This window comes from Aythya fuligula, chromosome 9 (genome assembly GCF_009819795.1).
Source record: "Aythya fuligula isolate bAytFul2 chromosome 9, bAytFul2.pri, whole genome shotgun sequence".
Taxonomy (NCBI): domain Eukaryota; kingdom Metazoa; phylum Chordata; class Aves; order Anseriformes; family Anatidae; genus Aythya; species Aythya fuligula.
Window position 1 is genome coordinate 8,256,966 of NC_045567.1, and position 20,730 is coordinate 8,277,695.

The 20,730-nt window shown below is 47.2% G+C and overlaps 1 protein-coding gene across 5 annotated transcripts in view; it reads right to left on the bottom strand.

Moving 5' to 3' along the window:
* Window positions 1–3,291: 3,291 nt before the first annotated feature.
* The window catches only part of ST6GAL1 (ST6 beta-galactoside alpha-2,6-sialyltransferase 1), a 42,175-nt gene continuing 24,736 nt past the window's right edge, over window positions 3,292–20,730 (bottom strand). For all 5 annotated transcript variants that reach the window (XM_032192969.1, XM_032192973.1, XM_032192972.1 and 2 more), the window contains 6 exons: window positions 16,684–16,812; window positions 14,986–15,667; window positions 11,752–11,849; window positions 8,253–8,354; window positions 7,011–7,185; window positions 3,292–4,808 (listed from right to left, as the gene is read on the bottom strand). In XM_032192969.1, coding sequence (XP_032048860.1) covers window positions 4,567–4,808; window positions 7,011–7,185; window positions 8,253–8,354; window positions 11,752–11,849; window positions 14,986–15,616 — 1,248 coding nt within the window. In that variant the 5' untranslated portion in view covers window positions 15,617–15,667; window positions 16,684–16,812 and the 3' untranslated portion in view covers window positions 3,292–4,566. The remainder of the gene's footprint in view (window positions 4,809–7,010; window positions 7,186–8,252; window positions 8,355–11,751; window positions 11,850–14,985; window positions 15,668–16,683; window positions 16,813–20,730) is intronic.

A 20,730-nucleotide genomic window follows, 5' to 3' on the forward strand; every position in this document is an offset into this window, starting at 1 on the left:
AGACTGAAGCAGATTAGTTGTAAAGGTGGCCTACAGGCTGAACCTGTCAAGGGCTCAACTCGGTTCAATCCCCCTGGTGTAACAGGCCTCCTTCTGAGGCTCCCATGCACTGACAAGAAGGACTAATACACCGCAGACCATTTCTTCATGCTGAAGGGGACAGAAGCTCAGCCCTCCACAGACAGTTTCTGCTGTGCTTACACGGTGCCCGTCTGCAACAGGGATTTTGTAAGCTCCTGCTGGTCCCCTACAGCAAACTGCTTTCCACCCCAGGGTCATCACAAACCCATTGGAGATCTTAGAGCTCTTTTAAACTGCAAACCACAACTGCCCAGGCTAAGAGTCTAACTTTCTCTGACCTGAAGAACAGCCATTGTCATCTACTGAGAGTGTTTTGTCATGGGTTTAAAATCGAGTGGGCTCATGGAAGTGCCATACTATTGTTGTTGTAGAGGACTCCAGGGCCAGGCAGGAAAAGGGCACCGCAGGATTTCTGCATGAACGGGCACACAGTCATTTCGAGCTGAGTTTATTCCCAGAAATACAGCTTTCAGTCCACACTGACCTTCAAAACAGGCAGCACGCTCAGCACTGGCATGCAGACCGCAGAACAAGTTTGCTGCATTTTGGGAAATCTCTGTTTCTGTTTAAAGAGATCCAGCTCCTGCCAGAAGTTACTTGCAACAAACTAAAGCACTTTCAGTCAACTCCCTCTGCTCCTCCCCTTCTCTCTCACCATCTATTTTTGTATCACACCGAAAACCATTTTCGGTGTCACATTAGCCACATGGCACAGCCTCCCCTCTCCTTCTGGGCTTCTGAATTTAAGAACAGCTGCAATAAGAAGACACACAACTGTGTGTCCCCTTATGTTAGCTAACATGGTCAACTTCATACAGAAAATAAATGAGGTGAGAGGTTAATTTAGCATTATGCCCTTAAAGATTGCATCTTCTCTGGCTTTTGGAGAATTATTTGGAAAAAAAATGCATTAGATATAGTCCTCCCAGAATGTACTCTGAATAGAAGTTTTTTTTCAAATACACACTGCTTAAGTTTTCTCCCCAAATTAGTGTTGTTCCCTGCACCTTGAACAGAGTTTAGTAGCAGAGTGCTATGTGTAGGAGAAGCTCCAAGACTGACCTGACTGTTAAACGAAGCATTCCTTATGAAATTTCGCCCTTCTCACGCACAAAGTTTCAGGTTTACGCTGCTAAGCAGCTTGTTGAGTTTAAAAAATATATTTGCATACAAGAACAGAGCTAAGAGGACCACTTACCAGTTTTCCTTCATCTACATTTTACAAACAGGCATGTCCTCCTCCTTGTAAACTCCCTCTTCAGAGAGCAGCCCTCACGTGCAGACCCTGAGAAAAGAGGCTGCTCCTCACCTGGAGTGAGCCCCAGAGCAGCTGAGGCACAGCTTGCTCCTGCTACAACCCAGTTAGCTCGTTAGCTCCAGGTGTCAGCATGCTACCCATGGGGCTGGGGGCAGTTCCCTTCTCAGGACACCAGTTAGCATTTACACAGCCATCCACAGGCTCTTTCCTATGTTCATCTGCCCTGCAAATGCACCAGGGCATTTCCATCTCTGTGGCATACTGTTTCTGGTGTGTTTGCTACGATCTAACACTTCCATAGCCATGCACACGTACATGTAATCTGCTCCAAAACAGTATCTGATTTTCCTATGCTGTGCCTTGTATCATCACCTGAAACAAGTGAAGATGTTTCCCTGTTAGATTGGTAAAATTTGCAAGTGAAAACAAACATCAAAAGGGCTGGAAAGAGTCACCTTCACGTTATGCGAGAGAGAAGAATAACCCTTCTCAGCTGTGGCTGTACCTTTACTTGAGTGTACACACAGCAAACAAAAGGAATATTTGGCTGAGGGGGATTGTGTTTCTTTCCAGGGAGTGTTTTTTTTTAACCATGTTTTTTGATAAAACAGATAAGCCTTGTCAGATCTAGCTGCAAATCAACCACTATACTCATCTGGGGCAGGTGAGGAGGATGTATGTGTTGACTCAGCTACATAGAATCTGAATTTCTGGGATTTTTCTCCCCTTTTTCTTTAGTAAAAGCAAAATGACAAGAGCAACAAAAACGTGCAGTTTTGTCAGACCAGCGTTGCTCTCCTCCTGCTTTGCACATGGGTAGGAAGTAAGCTGTTCAAAGTCTGGAAACCTTTAGAAAGACACCGTAGGAGGCATAAGGCTTTTGTTACAGCCTAGCTTTTATTGCCCACTCATGTAAACTTGGCTCTTCTAAATACCAGACTCGTCATCACTTGCAATTTATATCAGATTTGTATCTATACAGCCAAAAAAAAAAAAGAGGGTTAACACTGGCCTATTTTAGGCTCCGTCATAATTCCCGTAAAAAGTGTTTACTGCATAAGTGAATTATATGTTGGATCTAGCTAAAATTGTTAGCATGTTTGAAATTTCATGCTGAGTGCAACACTATTGCCAGTAAGTAACTGAGGGCTCTGAAAGACCCCAGGGAGCCTGTGTGGCATTTTTTCTCTTGCAGGAGAAGAAGCTGGTTCAGGAGACCCCCATGAGAACACCAGAAGGACTTCGCAGAGCCATGTTCAGGCACAGCTGCTCCTCCACAGCACTGGAACATTCATCTATCACGCAGCCCAAGGTCATCCCAACAGGGAAGATGAGGGAAAATGAGGTTGTGTGAAATAACAAATGAAACCACCTAAGAAAAAAGGAAGAAGCAGGTTGAATCCCAACTAAACACAAACTAAGAAGGCAAACCACTGTGACAGATAGTCCCTTAAACCAAGGGCCAGAGGTAGGACTGTTACATGCTACAAGTTGAGATGGCAAGAGCAGACAGCCACTTTGGGAAAAGCCTGCTGGCTCTCTCCTTTCCCTGGCAGTTCAACATAAAGGAAGAAAATGAATCCTTCACAAGAGAGAACTGCACAGGGGCTTCACTACATTCTTGTCCTTAGTGGCTGTGGGCAACAGTGTAAGGATTATAATATAAAACAAACAAATGGACAAATATATGTTCATGACATACAACGCACAAGCAGTGACAGATCCAATCCATCCCAAAAGGCCAACATGCAGAAAGCCAGCCTTAGAGCTTCTTCTCAATCCCAGAGCACTGGCTCCACGGCAGCACTCTCACCAAGAGCTGGACAAGAGCTATGGGCTCCCTGAAACGAGCATGTCAGCAGTGCCCATTCCAGCTCTGCCTGCTCTGCTGCAAGACCGGCCCAAGTCCCCAAGTCCCAGGAACAACAATACTTACACTGATTTCACCAAGGTAAGAATGGGCCAGCGACTTCACAGGATTTATTCAAAACAGAAGAAAAGGCTTTCTTTACAGACATCATGAAATACATTGGTATGGAAAAGGACACAGAAGGTGTTCTCACTGAAGTACAGAGATTGTGGAGCTGCTACTTCCACCATGACGCCACAGGAGAGTTATCTCATAAAGAGGAGGGAAAAGGTGCCCTCCTCAGCTCTGCCTGGGATTTAGCATGAGAAGTAGAGCACACTCTCCCCGTCCCCAGTGTTGATGAAGAATGGAGGCAATGCATCTGCTCCCCATGTATTCAGAAAGCACAAAAACGCTGTGAGATTACCTTGGTTAGTTTGCAGAGAACTGGATATCATCTGGCCAGCAGCTATGTGGCATTTTTGTTACTGAAAACATGCCAGAAAATAATTTGCCAATAATTACAAAGGTAGACCAGCAGAGTTGGAAAGAAGTACCAGCTTCCAATGAGTTTCCCCATTTGTGCCTTTGAACATCAACCCCAAAATATTTTCAAATAAGGGTTCTTTTGTACCAAGCACAAAACTATATTGGAGAAGTAAATGTTAAAAAAATATGTTTAAAATTATTAAAAAAAATCAACAACTAAAAAGTCTAAATATATCTTGCACAAATCACTGAATCGTGAGTCGCCTCCCTCCTGATTTGCCAAAAATGCCATCTGAATGATTTCAAAAGTCTTACAGTTTGAAAGGAAGTTGCCATGGTTATTTAACTGTTTGTAAAATCAAATATTTTGAACCAAGATTTTAGCTTATCAATACCCAGCTTTGACAGTGTTTCCATAAATCAGCCCTGCTCCCAGGATCTCTAGGATGATGGGAATGAGTTTTATGGTAAGTTCCTTCTTTCTCAATGGACCAGGTTTCCAGCTGTCATAATCCCTTTAAGCAACCTGAACTTTATCAGCATTTATCCAGGCTTGTGCAATCTCTGCTTAGAAAGCATCTCCTCTGTTTCCCACACACCATCAGCAGTTGAGATGAAGACAGGGATCTCCACCGGCCGCATGAGCCTTGCTCCACAAGGAGTAAATTTATTGCAGTGGCTCATGCAGATACCGTGTGGACGTACCACAACGTATTGCACTGCCTTACGGTTTGGAAAAGTTATGCAACGAAGTCCCAAGAGCAAGTATTGCAACATGGAAGAGCTGTCAAAACACACCGGTGCTTAGACTTAACAAATCTCACAACCCAGATTTAAAAAGTGCTTTAACAGTCAGGATAAAGTTCTAAACGCACTAAAAATTGATTTGCTAGCAATGCACGTTTCGGAAGCCAGGCAAAGTAACTTTCCCATGCGTATAAATGTCCTCGTCTGTGCCCCGGTTTATATGCTTCACCAAGTTTTTCTCAAACAAGAGAGGGTGGTAAGCTCCCATGGTACAGGCACGGTCGTGAAACTTCTGGTAGTAGTGGCAAATGTCAGTCTGCCGCTTGGAAGGGAGAAATTCATACACGTCCACTTCGTCACACAGCGTCATCATGATCAGAATGCCTGCGGAGGGAAAGAAACAAACGTCCCTGTTTCAAAGCAGAAAACTCACAAACCGCTTTGGTGAGACTGATGGCCAGGCATGAAGGATCCCACTCCAATGGGAAGGGTTTCCTTTCTCGGGGGTTCAGGTGAGAGGGAGAAAAATCTAGCCAGACAGAGCTGTTTTCTGCCCCATCCGATGGACCTGATTAGAGCAGACTGCTTATTAGGATGCCAGTCATGCCACAAGGACATTTTTTTAAGAGTGCTGCCATTTACCAAGATATTCACGGAACCGTGGGTGTCTGCCAGCTGTGTGCTTTGCTCAGCTGAACCAAACAGCCCATCTCAAACCTGCTTGGGTAAGCAGAGAGAATTCCTTCACCTTCTCCCATCTGCCTCTTTTTAACGCAGAGAATCCAGAAGTGACCCTGCTTGGAGATGGCTCCTGGTATAAATGCACAGGCATGGAACAGGCTCACAATGCTTCCTCGGAACAGAGCAGTGCTGCCCTCCTGTGTCTTCTGACAGACACACGAATGACTTGAGCCCACTGATGCCAGTGCTAGGCGCAGACATGATCTGGCTGAAATAAGCCATATTTACCCGAGGCCATATAAGCCATATTTACCAATGATAGGATAAGGGATATAAACTGAACCATAGGAGCTCTCATCACCGTATAAGGAAGAACTTCTTTATGGTTCAGGGACAGAGCAGTGGAACGGGCTGCCCAGAGAGGTTGTGGAGTCTCCCTCTTTGGAGATATTCAAACCCTGCCTGGATGCCATCCTGTGTAACACGCTCTGGGTGACCCTGCTTGAGCAGGGGGGTTGGACTAGGTGATCTCTGGAAGTCCCTTCCAACCTCAGCCATCCTGTGACTGGCTACTTTTCTGAGCTGAAGAAGTGCAAGAAATAGCACAAGTATACTAGGGAAATAGCAGCGATGTGTACTAGCACATGAAAGCCATGCAGTAGCTGAGACTTGAGACATTGGGAGCAATGATGAGAGGAACAAGGAGTTTACAAGACATTATGAGAACCCATCTGTGAAAGCACTTATTAAGTTACATTTTAGAAATATTTTCATCCACCTTTCCAAATGACAATTTTCAGTTACTCTGACCCTTCCAAGAAACCTGGAACTGCAAACTGGAGCATGTCTGTGCTCCCCTGTGCCCGGTGAAGTTACTTGTTTTACCAAGCAGACAACCTGGCCACAGCTAAGCCACAGAGGAATTTGCTGTCTGAAGTGGGACAGCACCTAACGTTAAAATGTTTTTGCCCCTGAAGCCACTGACTGTATTCTTACGCAACTGTTTTGCGCATATCCCGATAATGATGTAATAGGTACAGGACAAGGGCAAGGTTGTGGAAGAAAAATAGGCTTTAACTGGCAGAAATAAGAGTGACTCGTGTTTACATGGATTTCAAGCGTGCCTGCTCCTCGGCAAAGACAGGAGTAGAGGCAGGAGTGGCTGAAGTGCAGCAAGTTGATGTCCACGTGGGGAACAAGACCACGCTTCTGTGCTGTGACTTCAACATAGCTGTGGGATCCTGAGAAGTTCACTTCTTTTTATTCAAATGGTCGTGAGATTTGCTCTCTGATAAGAAGGAAAAGCTTTGCAACAGCAGAATGTAAAGCGAGCCTCTTCAATGGAAGGCTGGATTTAGCATGCTAACAAACAAGATCTTAGCATGCTGGATAAGGGGGAAGCATCACTGACCTTTTCAGGGCAACAATTCAGCCTGACCATCCCCAGGACCCCATTAAGCCTTTAGCTATATATATATAATTTTTTTTTTCCACAAATAAAATAGGTAACCACTTAGGCTTCATCTAGATAAATACATTACTTTGACAAGATCTGAGCCTGCATGAGCCACATCCTTCCTCTCAGCCCGCCGTGCAGTTGCACTGCTTTGACTTTAGGAGCTAGAAATCTTAGAGAACATCTCGATGTTGCTATCTACTCTCCTGTTTCCACATGGAACCAGGCCACGCTTAGAGCTGCTGTTCCAGAAGTGTGCTGCAAACTGCTTATTTTAACACAACCAAGCTGATACTTTCAAGATAGGATGCTTAAATTCTGGCATAAAACAATCAGGCCTTTGAGCCTGATAAGCCTTTGAACAACATAAATCCAGAACTGTCTTTGAAAAGGGTATGCTGAAGAGTTTCTGCAAACTGAACATGAAGTTTAGAAGCCAGTTATCTCACCAAGCGTTCCCGAAGATGGGGGGTTAGGCTGAATATGCTCCAGAGAATTCTCCTGAATAATATCCCAGAGTTGCCACTGCATTTTTGGATTCAGGATATAGAAGGGCTGCTCTGGATGTCTAACACGATACAACTTGTAGGTTTCAAAAAACTTGTAGTCTGGTTTTCTGTACCACTGGAAAACAGAAGCAAGAAGTCAGATTTATTACTAGCACACTCTTTCACATAACGGATGGAAAACCCCAGTAGCTGATGAGGTTGAGAAATCTGCCTGAAGCGATACAGACCCCCTGCCCCTCTCCACACTGGAGTACAAAGCACCCCATGCTGCAGGCAAGTGTCCTCAGCACAGCTGTCTCAAACAGTATGAACCGATTTGCATCTTGATACTTCCACTTTCAATACAAATATTTAGGAATACTCTGCTTTCTTACAGTCATTTTGATAGATTTTTTTACGCTAAAAATATCCCATCCTGCTTTCACTGACTCATAACCAGGCTGTACATACACCCTTACATCTCCTCGAGAGGTGGGGCTAGGCAAAAAAATAAACATTGGTGAGAAAATAAGAAATGCAGTCCAGAGCAAAGAGGGGCAAAAAAACTCTCAGCTACAGACAGGGCTTAAAACAAAAGTAAAAAATGGATTATTCACTCCTATCTGCTTCACCTGGAGCCTCCACAGCTCATCGCTTATCAAACAGCCCCCTTTTGTGCTCAAAAAGCAAAGCGAATGCTAAAGGGATTGCAACACCCAGAACTGAAAATCTAGCAAACACAGAGAGGTGACATTTGCTAAGATCTTCAGAGGGTTTTCAAATCCAATCATACTGCATCAAGTACCTCTTATGTCTGACTGGTGCCTCTAAATACCCAAGCATCTCTCAGCAGCAAACCTTACAGCAGCCAACAGAGAGAGATCATCCCTCCACAGGGGGGCTGCAACAGCTGTAGCCACTGGTGGGCTCCTGCTGCTGGCACCAGCCCATGAGAAAGTCAATGTAGTGACCTGTTACACCCAGCCTGAAGCCCTGCACAGGTACCAGGAACAGGCAAATGCTCCCCTCAGACCAGAGCTGCATGGGATGCTCTTGTAGGTATGGATACAGCCATGACAATGAAGGGGGGGGGAACAAGAATGGCCTTAAAATGAGTGGTTGCCCACATTAGGGGGAAGCGAGTTAACAGTTGCACTTCAACAGATTTGCATCTGATTTTATTTAGAGAAAACTCAGCCTTACCTCATGAATTTCTGCATGATATGGTGCTGGATCCCAGATAATTAAGATCCCAGTGTTATACAGCGCATCCCTCAGGAACTGCTGCTGCTCGACGGTGACAAGCTTGAACGACAACAACAAACACACCACGGTGACAAACAGACCGCTGCCAGCATCTGCAGGTGGCTAAGCAGCGAGGCTTCCTCGAGCAGAGCCACAGCCACCCCACCACCAGTTACTGAGCGAGCCCCACGGGACGGAGGTGAGGACACATCTCCCTTGAGAGCTCAGACACGACCAGCACAGCCCCCGACAGCCAGCGCTAGCACAGGTTTGCAGCAAAAAGCAAGCGGTGTCTGAGGACAGGGGCTGACCTGCTGCCCTCCCTACATGCAAGCATAACACACATCCGCAGATCTTTACATCCCAGAGAAGCTATGTCATAAAAATCAGCTCCTATCTGTCTCCATGTTCTCCAAGGATCTTGTTAAGGTCTACTCAATTTATCCTTAAGCATCCAGGCTGCCTCCAGCAGCAGAGCGTTTCCCTGACCATCCCCATTAACCAGCACATGTGGATGCTGCAGCCAGCCCGTCTGTTACTCGAAAAGCAACAAGGGCTGCCTTCCATCTGGTCTCAGCTCTGGTGGATTAGGCTTTGTCCTCGACCACGTGTGCTGCACGGCCTCCTTTCCTTGCAGCAGCAGCAGGATCTGGGTCACTGGGCAGCAGCACGCCTTGACACCGCAGCGCAGGGCTGCGGGCGCCCTGGCAGCAGCAGGGTTGGCAGGGGGAGTGCAGCAGCAGGCGCCTGCTGCCCTTCCTCCTAGCAAGGGTGGGATGCAGCCCCACGCAGGGCAGAAACAGGGCAAGGCACCTGGGTGGTTCATTTTCATTTCAGTGGTTCTATCTATTTATTTCCTAGCTAGATTTGTTATTTAGCCAGCTTGTTTAGCAAGTAACTTGTTAATACAGCACCTGTCTTCCTGGTACAATCGACCATATCAAAACAAGCTCCTTCCCTCCAGCTATTGCAGCCACTGCCCCACAATCTAAGCATGCTCCCTCTTTCCCATCACCACCTTACTTCATTTCACTGATGTGCTATCTCCTTCCTTCTCCTCCCTGCAGACTCGTTAGTGCCAATGACAGCAAACGCAGCCAAGGCAGTGCTCTCCCTTGCAATGAGAAGCCAGCCACGAGCTGTAAACAAGGGCTGGGAGGAGCGAGGTGCTCTGCTCCCTGGCCATCTCTGCAGAAAGGAATCATGTCCTACATAATGACATTGGCATTCCCCCCCCCAGCGTCCTCAGCCCTTATTTTTGTAAGATGCAAGTCCTTTCCCAGCACAAATTGATGCTTTGCATAAGACTGCAGGAAAACATGCCATTAAAGGAAGCAGTACTGATGAAACAGCGAAGGTCTGAGAAAATAAGCAAGGTAATATTAAAGGACTTCTTTATTTAGAACATCCACGAAGCTTGTTGACCTACAAGCCTATCCCCAGATCTGAAGATCCCAAATTTCTCCCCCACCACTGACATCAATCCATTAATCTTCCCCTTTTTAACAGATGTTCAGTACAAGATACCCGACCCTGCTTTTAAAACCACCCAGCCCCTGATATGTCCTAGAGACTAGTGAGCAAACTACCGAGAGGGTACTGTTCCCCAATCAATTTGATTTTGGTTACTGTAGAAAATATATTAACACAGTTATTAAACAACCTTAGAAACTCCTGAAGGGAGATGCCTCCCACGGAGGGACTTGCATCTTTTGCCCTGGGCAGCAGCTAGACCCACAGTACACTTCGAGGTAACTTCAGCCTCCAGAAATTGCAACAGTTTTGCTTGCCCCGTAATTGAAGTTTTCTAAGCTGGTATCTCCGTTTAGAGGGAATGGTGGCAGCTGAAAAATGCCAACCATGGCTGCAGGCACATCTCCATGGAGTGTAATGATGTGGCTACACCTATATATTACACACCTCTACAGGCAGGCTGCCGCCCTCCTCCCTGTGCAGCTAAGCCTGGGATCACCCAGGTCATGCACAGGTTTTCACTGATTAATGACTTCTTATCACCATGAGGCAATGGTCACATTCTCCAGAAAGAGTCTTCTTAACCAATAACGCTATCTGATATTGTAAAACATACACCCAAAGGAAACGATAAAACACCCAGAGGTCACACAGAGTTGAGGAAGGATGTCAGCAGCCAGATGTGTCTGCTAAAAAAAAGACTGGCTGAGCAAGGACATGCCCCACGTCTGAGACCTGTTTTAGCACAGGGGAACCGAGAGGCAGCAAGCAGCAGGACAGAGCACAGCCACCCGGGCAGACGGTGACCCAGCATTTGCGCAAGAAGCAAGAATATATTTGAAGACACCTAAAATGAACCAGGGCACCATTGGCTGGCTGCAGAGCTGAGCGCTGGGACGAGAGCAGCAAGATGCCTCTTTGGTCCTGGAGCGCCAAGTGCCAGCCTCTCCCCTCTGCCCCGCTCAGCCCCTCAGGTCCCCGTCACCTCTGTCCCCGCTCCTGGGTCAGGCAGTGCCCCCACCACACTGCTATGCTGCACCAGGTCCCTGGGCACAATTGTGTGTTTATTTCTCTCACCAGCACACTGTGATTTCCTCTTCTCTCTGCACGCCTACTCTTGAAAATTTCTCCCCAAAAGAAGTGGACAAACATTAGGTGCAGCAGTTCCATGGAAGCACAGTGCAAACACTCCTAAGGGCACCCAGAGCAACAACAGCCTCTGCTATGGGTCTCGTTCTGCTCCTCAACAGGGGGCTTACATACCCTGCTGCATCACTAAACATGGCTCTTAAACACTGGGCATCTGCTTCAAAGTCTTCTGAAGTCCAAAGAAAGATTTGCAGAGACAGCCTCATATTGAACAGCTCTCAAAGCATCACGGAGAACTGCACTCCATCAGGGATGCCCTGCATTACAAGGCACCTTCTGTTGTGCTCTACCATGAAGTCCTGGGACCCCAGCTCACACCAGGCTGTGTGCAGCTACAGCTTTAAAGGTATGTCCTTTGCCACGTATCTTCAGCCATTTAACAACATCACTAATGCATTAATTGCATTATCTCTGGGCAGAAAAGTTTTTTTTTGTTGTTGTTGTTGTTTTGTTTTAAACCATACAGACTCCCCTTGTTCTTCATACCCGTCTCTGGGGCATGCACAACTGTGGCTTCATGCAGGTTGGTCTTTTCTTAGCTACAGTGACACTTGTGCCTCACATTCCCACTTCCCAACAGCAAGGGTGCAGCTGGGCTTTGGAAGAGCCAAGCTGAAAACCAAATTACCTTGGTCTTACAGTAGAATGCAAGCAGGCATTTTCTAGCACCTGGTAATTTAACTGCAGTAACCTCAGAAGGTATCTGAGCAATGCGGAGAGGACTTGCCAGCGCCCCCTGTTAGAAGGAAAGCCGCTCCCTGCCATGCAGCTCCCAAGCAGAGAAGCACACAGTCGTGGCACTCTCGGTCCATCTGGGCACGTTCATCAGACCCACCTGGGAGTTAACGAGACGAATCGTTGTCTTTTGCCCCACGTCTTCTTGAAATCCTTTGACAGGAGCCCCATTAAACCGCAAGACGGCATCATGGCTGTCTGAAAGGAAAACAGAGTGAAGCCAGTGAGCCAGCAGCTGCTCCTGCAGCTACAGGGGAGATGCGCAGTAGGTTGTTCACCCACACTTCTCATGCAATTTGGCTAGTTGCTGGAGAGTTTCCCTGTAATACTGCAAGTACCAGCCCAGATGCTGTGAAAGAAGTGCTAGCCTAGCTCCATGATCAATGCACTTTTAGAAATCCCCTTTTTCAAAGCACAATTCACTCGCAGGTTCAGAGATCAGCCGCAGTATTTGCACTGCACAGGACAGTGTAGGGTGTCTCTCCATTCCCCTCTTCTTTCTTTCTAACACTACGGGGACACAGACCGATGCACAACTGATTTACCATGTGGCTGGCTGCAAAATAAAGACTTAGGAAATAACTGTGAGGCACTGTCCTCTCTCGCAGCCTGGAGGTTTACCCGCCTGAAAAATGTGTCTAATGATCACAGAGGCAAATGAAGCTGGCTTCAGTCGGCCAGGGTACCTCCCACGTTGCAGAAATAAAACCATCATTGTGTATTTAACAGGCCCGGCTTGCTAAACGCTTTGGGATTCACTGCATTCTCCTCTGCTGGCATCACCCCCTGGGGCAGCACGGTGCCCTGGCTGCAGGCACTCAACCACTGCAACCTGGCAATTCGTAACCTTTGCCTGCACCAAGAAGCCAGTAAGGCAAGAGCTGCCCGTCTACCAGGATCTCCTGTTCCCATCCACCAGACCTCCCTACACCAACTACTGCTCATTTGCTGTCCTAATGTGATTGCACAGAGCAGGCGTTTCCTGGTCACTGTAGGAATGATACCTGATCAGCCTCCTGTGCTTCTCCAAACATCTAGGAAAATGCCTCATTTTAAGTAGGTCAGATTTAGTTTCTTTTTGGCACCTTCCTCCAATCAAAGCATGGCTTTTCCTACACCAACATGTGTCAGGGAAAACTACACACACACTCCTGCATCCTTCACTACTCACACTGCCCAGCTGAAGGGGCTGCAGTGAGAGCAGGCTCCGAGCACCCAAAACTGTGCAGAACCATTAGCAGAGATGATCACCTAAGCGAAAGGGGTCAGGTCTGGGACTGAAGCAGGAGGCACACTCGCCTGGGGCACCAGCGGGGCTAATGGCACATTACAGTGGCCTCTCCAGAATTCATCCCTGGTGACTTGGAACAGCCTGGTGCTGCAGTTCAGGGGCAGAGGAGGAGACTGACTGCAGGCACAGTGACACTGCTTTCCACATCCAGCACGCTCGCAGCACTGCGACCGAGGTACAACATGCCGCTGCAATGCCCTCGGCTCCCGAGGGGTCTCGTTAGGGAGAAAGGAGCTGTTGTATTGACATGCAGGAGCCTAACATGGACACCACTGGAAACAAGCCAGCTGGGTCAGAGGAGAGTGTTAAACAAGAGATCAGGTCACTTCTGTAGAAACGTTCAGGGACTGAACTTCAGGAGGAACCTAAACAAGCCCAGGGAGGTGCTCAAAGAAAAAGCCATGTCTGACTTCCCAGGCATTGACCTACCTGGCCTCAAATGTTCTTTATTAGGTGGAAACAATTCCATCAACCACCTGTCAACCACGATTTGTATCAGGAGGCAACGCTACCTTGGTTAACACTGACAATGCCTTTTTCATTGCTTCCTTCAGCACATTTTAACACACTTCAGACTGTTCAGCCCCTTCCTAGCAGCTTGGGACCACAATTCTGAAGGCTTTCCCTAGGTTGTTCATCAATAATGCATCAAAGGGCTATCCGTCTCCTTCTTTCAAAGGATGAAGGCTACTTCCAGCTTAGTACAGGCCAAGGGGACCCGATCCAGCTGATAGCCTATGAACACACTGATGCTTGCAAACAATCTCTACAGGAGAGACAACCACAGGCTTTAAAACTCCTGCAGTCAGTTTAGCACAGTTTGAATCTCAACTGAGCTTCAAACAATAAGGAGTGAAGAAAGCTGAGTGACCTGCAGGCACAAGCGAATTTTCTGTCGAGCACAAAACGCAGAGCTGAAGGCTGGAGAGCTGGTTTCCCTGCATGCTGCTTTCTGTAAGCTTTAGCATCAAAACACACCTCTTTATAATCCACGCTATAAGACTGATGCTTCAGCATTTATGAATTATTGTATTAACTTCAGATAAACATGCCCTCCTACTTCCTAACGTATCAAGAAGACAGCACAGCACAGACCATCATCTGGCAGGCCACCCAAACGCAGCCACTGCCTTGTGGCTCAGTGAGGCAGCGTCACTCCTCAAAAGCCACGAGCAACAATCAGTCACTGAGGTTGGAAGGGACCTCTGAAGACTGCCTATATCCAGCCTCTCTGCCCAACACTAGGTCAACTAGAGCAGATTGATCAGGGCTGTGTCTTTATTTCCCCCTTTTGTGTTGTTTCTTTTTCTTTTTTTACTTCCTTCTCCGCAGATGTCTTTCTGAATAAAAAAGCTCCTGACTGTTGAGTGTGAAATGAGCACACTGGCATTACTCAACACATCCCACACTCCCTCAAGAAACAAACACTTGAGGTGCCAAGACTTCCTGGTATCCATAGTAGTTCTGCCCTCTGGTGATGTTGACATGATCATGAAAATTAAAAGGCCTAGCCAGAACGGAACTGCCTGCACATAAGTCATGTCCTCTCAACAAAACCCAGCCCCTTGCGGCTTATCCATTTGGGGAAATGTTTCTACTTACTGCTTTCCTTCTGAAGAAGCAGTATTACACCATAATCAAATCTTCACATGATTCCAGAGTTGAGACTGCATCTGTTTTGTATTAAAATCGTTTCTATTTCTACCACTGAGAGGTGGCTGCTGCCATCAGTGGTTGCTCATGCCAGCAGATATGGCCAAGGCTTGTCCCAGGTCTAATGCTCACAGGCACCATCAGCTAGCGTCGTAATGCAGCCTATACTGTGCAGTGTAAACACTCAGAGAAGCATCTCTCATCATCATTCCCATCTTCTCCTATGCTGTAATGTTCACTGACTATAGCAGAACTGTAAGGAAAATATTTCAATTTATTTTAAATACCCCTTTGACTACAGCAGAGTAAGAACACGCCACTCGTTCCCGTCTGTTCAATGCAAGTTATAGAACAGTATTGATGACTTTATCCTTGTAGAAAAATACCAACCTATCTCTGGTCCCAAATGAGATGATTTCAGAGACCCTGCTGAGGACACGACAGCACAGCGACCCAGACGGCCCACCGTTTCATTGAGGCTTTTCTCCGGCAGGTATCGCAGCCATTCGGATGTGTTAAATGGACTGTCTGATCCATGTATCATGGACACATTCACCCTGTCCCGTAGCTGGCACAGCAGCTGCTCTGGGCTGAGTTTAACGGCGTTCCTCTTCCCACTGTAGGTCACGTTGTACTTGTTCATGGACAGGTAGTTTTTTCTGACCTTCTGCAGCCTGGGTATAAGATTTTGCGATGAGCTGTCCTTATCCCATACCTTCATATAGTCTGATGCTTTCTTGGACTTTTCCACCATTCCAGAGATGCCGCCTTTTACTTTATTTTCGTTACTGAGCAAAGCTTTAGGCATCTGACCCATTCCGCCAGCTGCTTCATGGACAAGGTCCTGTGATTTAAGTAGGTTCCACTTTTCTGAAGTCCTGTGAATCTGTGAATCATCGTTCTCAGTCTTGAAAGGAACATAGTAGCTTCGTCTTGTCTCTTTCCAAAGGCAAACTGTCAGAGCTATCAGTATCACCACAAGACCACACATAACTTTTTTCAACACATTGATGTGAACCATAGTGTACGTTGCATCCAAGTGGGACAACTACCACAGGGCAGGAAGCTGGTCCTGGAGAGAGGAACACACCTCGGTCAGGGGGCGTGCACACGCATGCCTATGTGTAAAGTTATAAGCAGAAGTGTGCAGGCAATAAGAGGGGAGAGAGAGAACAGAGGGGCAATTTTAACATTTCAGTCTCTGTAAAGCTCTCATTTCAAAGTCCACCACCTCAAAAATCAAATGAACGGACTTGCATTGGCTTCCCTTCCCATCCCAGTCAGTCAATATCCAAATCCCACCAGGAGCATTTCCAAAACTGAGCTTCCACTTGACCACAGGCCCGAACACTAACAAAACATATATAAGGAGACACATCACAGTGGAAAAAACCTGCGAGTTCACGAACACCAGCAGTTTCACCAGCCCAACACTGACACATCTGGTGACTACATAGGAAACTTCTGCAAATCTGCAGTGGGCTGAGTGTACTCTCAGTGCGAGACCTCACTAAACAGCTGCAGGGAACCAATTAATCCACAGCACGTTTGGGTTTATAAATGTCCTCTGATAGACATTATTCTATCTATGTCAGCCCTACGGAAAGTAAAGCCAAACCCTGTTATACAGCACTACCTGTCCTCTTATGTGTTACCTCATCTAAGCAGCCACCTCCAGCTCCCATCCTATGTAATAAAAGGGGGCACGTCAGTGGCAGGAGAACTTAGCCCAGGTAGCACAAAGGGCCAGTGTAGGAACCGTGCTGAGGCACAAACACCTTGAGAGTTACACACGTCCAGCAGAAAATTTCTGGCATGGAAAAACACTGCCAACAGAAAACATGTCAGATGGCCTTCGGGTGTTTCTGCCTTCTTGTGTTTCTGCCTTCATGCCTCTTCTACAAAGCCACATTTTCCAGTGAAACCATTTCACACAAACTGCCTCCCGGCACACCCAGGGAGGCAGGCATGCATGCAGACCATGCCTCAAGTCAAGGCACTAGTGCCAACTCCCTCCTTGGACAAGTTGCTGAAAGCAAGCCATGCTAAGCTGTGACTTATTAGAAGCTACCAACTACCGAATACTACCTGTTGGACAAAACAGTAGGTCTTCAGCTCAGGTCATTGTTGGCTGTTGGCAGATTTTCGGCCAGGAGTCAAAGCAGGATATACCAAAACACAACGGTTGTGTGACACATGGAAGAGTTCAAGAAACACCTGAAAGAAAGAAAAAAAAAAAGAAAAAAACTATTATGGAAGAACCTCATGGCTCTGGAGATCAACACAAATTCCTCAGCTAAGCACAGCAGTCCCATAAAAACTGTTACCCAAGCATGGAATGCTCAGCGGAGAAAATATTACTAACACACTGGCTTTTTAAAAGCTTAAACACCCACTCAGAATGAGTGGTTCAAACTTTGCTCACCACTCATCTTCCCTATTAGTCGGAAATCTAGCCTCAGCCAAAGTGGGAGCCTGCTCATAGGCTATCTGCTCCCACCAGACTGACAGCCTTCTCGACGGATGCTGCTTCCAGGTGTGGATACGCAATGAACATTGCACAGGGACAAAGAAATAATATTAAAAAAAAAAAAAAAAAAGAAAAAGGTAACTTTTCCTGGGGAAATATCTTGCTGCCTGCTGTGATTCATGCACTCCTCAAAAGCAATGGCATAGAAGACTCCCTGCTTTTTCAAAGCAAGTAAGAGCAAGTAGTGTGAAAGATTACTTTACTGCATAATACTTTATCCACAGGTCCTCACAGAACACTGTCCAGAAGAATGTATTTTAGACTTCACAGCTTCACTCCACTGAGGAAACACAGCAAGAGAAGATTTCACACAGTGTGATGCATTTCAAGAAGTAAATTGCTTCTGCAGGAACACTGAGTCAGTAGAATACCCTGTAAGCTAAATTACAAATGCTCCAGTTCATAGGATTAGGTCCTAAATTAGTCACGTATCCCAGTGCTGACTACTTTTAAGTCTATTAATCATCCTGACTTGTCACAGTGCAGCCCACAATTAAAAGGCATTCTTCTACCCCCACTTCGTAAACCATGAAACAAATAAACAAACAGGTAAATAAATCAAGAAGCACAAGTAATTCTAGTTTTCATTGCCATAATTTCCTCTGCCTTGACAGACCACCTGGTTTTTCATTTGCCTGAGAAGCAAGCGCTAGAAAGGCACGCTGAGGTCTTTTTGGTCAGCAGCATTTTGGAGGCAGAGCTCCAGCAAATAGGGAAGGAGCGTGTGTGCAGGGAGGAGATAAGAAACCTCACTGCAGCCTCTCTTACAAGCGGCTTATAAAAGGTTCCCCATGCTGCTCGCAGCTCCTTTTCTGTCGTGGTCACTGCAGGATGCTTCGCCCCCTCTTTGCTGCTCTGCACTGACCTGCAGCGCTTCGGAGCGGGTGCGGGCAGGGGCTGGCAGCGCGGCAGAGGCAGGGTGCTGCACGAGGCACTGCACCGCTGAGTCAGCCTCCAGCCTGCCCCGGGCTCTGCGAGCAGCCCTAATGTAGACAGCAGTGCTTTCAAAATCTATATATAGAGAAACAGAAACACCAAAATAGAGCCGTCTTGTCTCAGTTCAGCGCGAAGCTCCAAGACGCCTCCCTCTGAACACACGTCACACAGCCCCACACCCTGACTCTGTTCTACGTCTTTACACATGATGAGGGGCTGACCTCCACGAAACTTCAGGCTTCCAGATCGCAGCCACAGCAGGCATGTTTCAGTACTGTCAGCTTTTGTTTCCCATGGCTAGGATCACCCAGAGGAGCAGCAAGTTCATCTCGACGAGTGATCCTATGGGAAGTCCAAGCTCAGTGCAAGTTCCTGCTGGGATGCCTCTCCTGATGCCCTGCAGCAGGAGATGCTGAACAAGTCGCAGCACCTCTTCTTCCCAGGCCACACAAAGGAACGTGGAAAACTCAGTTCAGCACTTCATAGGGTGCAACCCCACCTCGATAAGTGCAATGGAAACAGTTACTCTGCTTTGATTTGTAAGCTGGCAGAGTCTTTTTTGCCAAGAGGGAAGACAACTTATTTTCTGGGCAGGCTGGGATAGCACCCGAGTGGTGCTCTCCTCCAAGACCTGCAGGTAAGTCATTTGTGAGCACTTCTGTGTCAGTGTGCTTTGCACAAGTGTGCTTCTTTGGAGGTGACAGTCTGGCTCTGCATCAGCTCCGCTATCAGCGGACAGGCGAGCTCCACGCAGCCAGCTCTTGAGGGCTAAATTTTAGCCCTCTGCAGAGAGCAAATAAGCAATGCTGCATCGTCAAGGCAGGCAGGGAATTACATCATAACCTGCACTCCTTTATTTAACTTTTATGTTCAAGTACCTTACTGAACTCAGGTCTTAACACATGAAGTGTCAGAACGCTGCCTCCTGCGTTCTCTCAGCCTGGAGGCTTGCATCCTGATGCAGCCCACCAGCCGAGGTCACGGTGGTTTTGTCTGCCGAGTGGTAGGAAAGAACAGCTGCCTTAGTCGGGCAAAGAACAGCTGGCAATCCACACTTCCACGACCTACAGCAGATCTGCCCTAGAAGTGCTTATGATGGTGGCTTCGCTGTGTTAAGACAAAAAGCCTGGCAAGCTCTCACCTGTTTTTTACAGCGACCAGAAGCAGATAATATACGGAAACCATGCAACTATGGGCAAACATGTGAATATGCTTCTCTCCCAGATATACACCCAGCTTCCAGAAATGTTTAGGGTTGCAGCTGTATCATCGGCCATACTAACGCCCACCCTACACAGATTTGTTTGCCTGATCTTGAGCCCCCTCCTGCGTGCAGAACAGCTGGGGGTGATGCAGCCTGCAGTGCTGCTCTGTGCAGGGACATCCCCTCCTCTCTCCTGCTCAGAGCAGCCAACCCAACTGCTCCCCAGCACCCCTCCTGCCTTCACCCATGGCTGCATGCCTCTCAACTCCCTCCTTTTTCTGCTTGGTGTTCTTCCAAGCTGCGCCCTGCTTGACTCACTCTCCCCTTGCACTGCCTCTCCACACCTCTGGCCATCCCAGCCGACTCCCTCAGCACCCCCTGCATGTCACCAATGTCCTTGGGCACAGGCCCAGGGCACTGGCACGCTCAGCTCAGGCCGTGTGGCCCCACAGCCAGGCTGCTTTGCTCTCCTTCCACAACTTCCTCTGCTTCTATTTCCTTTATGGCTGGTCTCTAAGCCCCAAGCTCTGCGCTGTCTGCGAGAAGTTCACGGTGTGTTGCAAGCATAACTCAGAGAGCTGCCCCCATCACACAGAGGTCAGGAACAGAATAAACCCAAGGAGCTCTATTGCACCTCTGCTACCACAAACATCCCTTGCCCTGTCACCTGGGATCTCCAGCTCGCTCTGCAGCTTCCCGGTTTTTCCTCTAGTCTTAGCAGTCCCCTGTGGACAAAGCAAGCCGTGCTTACAACCTTGCTGTTCCTCTCCTCTTCAGATCATTTATTGCTGCTGAACTGCAGAGATCTGGGAGTGAATCCTTGCAGGAGTCCTGTGGTGCTGTGAAATCTGACCGCTTGGCTTCCTACCAACCAAGCAGTTACTAATCCAGGACAGGAACTTTCTTATCCCTTGACAGCTTAGGTTTTTTTCTGAGGCTCTTGGTGAGCAATCTCATCAGAAACTTGAAAACTCAAGTTCCCTTCCCTCTCTACAGGCTTGCAAACTTAAAATGAAAAAAGAGGAAAGAGGCAAATAGATTTGAAACATCCTCTTCTGCAAACCGAGGATGAGACTTCTCCATTACATATTCTTACATATACTAGAGCTGCCAACTGTCGTTATTTTTTTTTTTTTTTAATTTGTTTACTGGTCTGAAACAATGGATCTCACCACAGTCCCTTTGAAATGTCTCATCCTGTTTGTTACCTCCCATTTTTCCGGGTCAGGGACCCAGTGAACAGGCTGCTGCAACTCAGGATTTCCACATTTCAGCCCCTTAGAACTGCTGGTGCAGACAAGTTGTTTCAAAGTATTCAGCAGCCATGTCAATAACACCTTCAATTTAAAAGACAGCTCCAGAGGTGTGGCCTCTGGGGATGGGACAAGCAGGGAACATCACCTGCCCTACCATGCTTCTCTTTGCTACCTCCATTTATATACCAGTATCATTTGCCAGTAGTTTT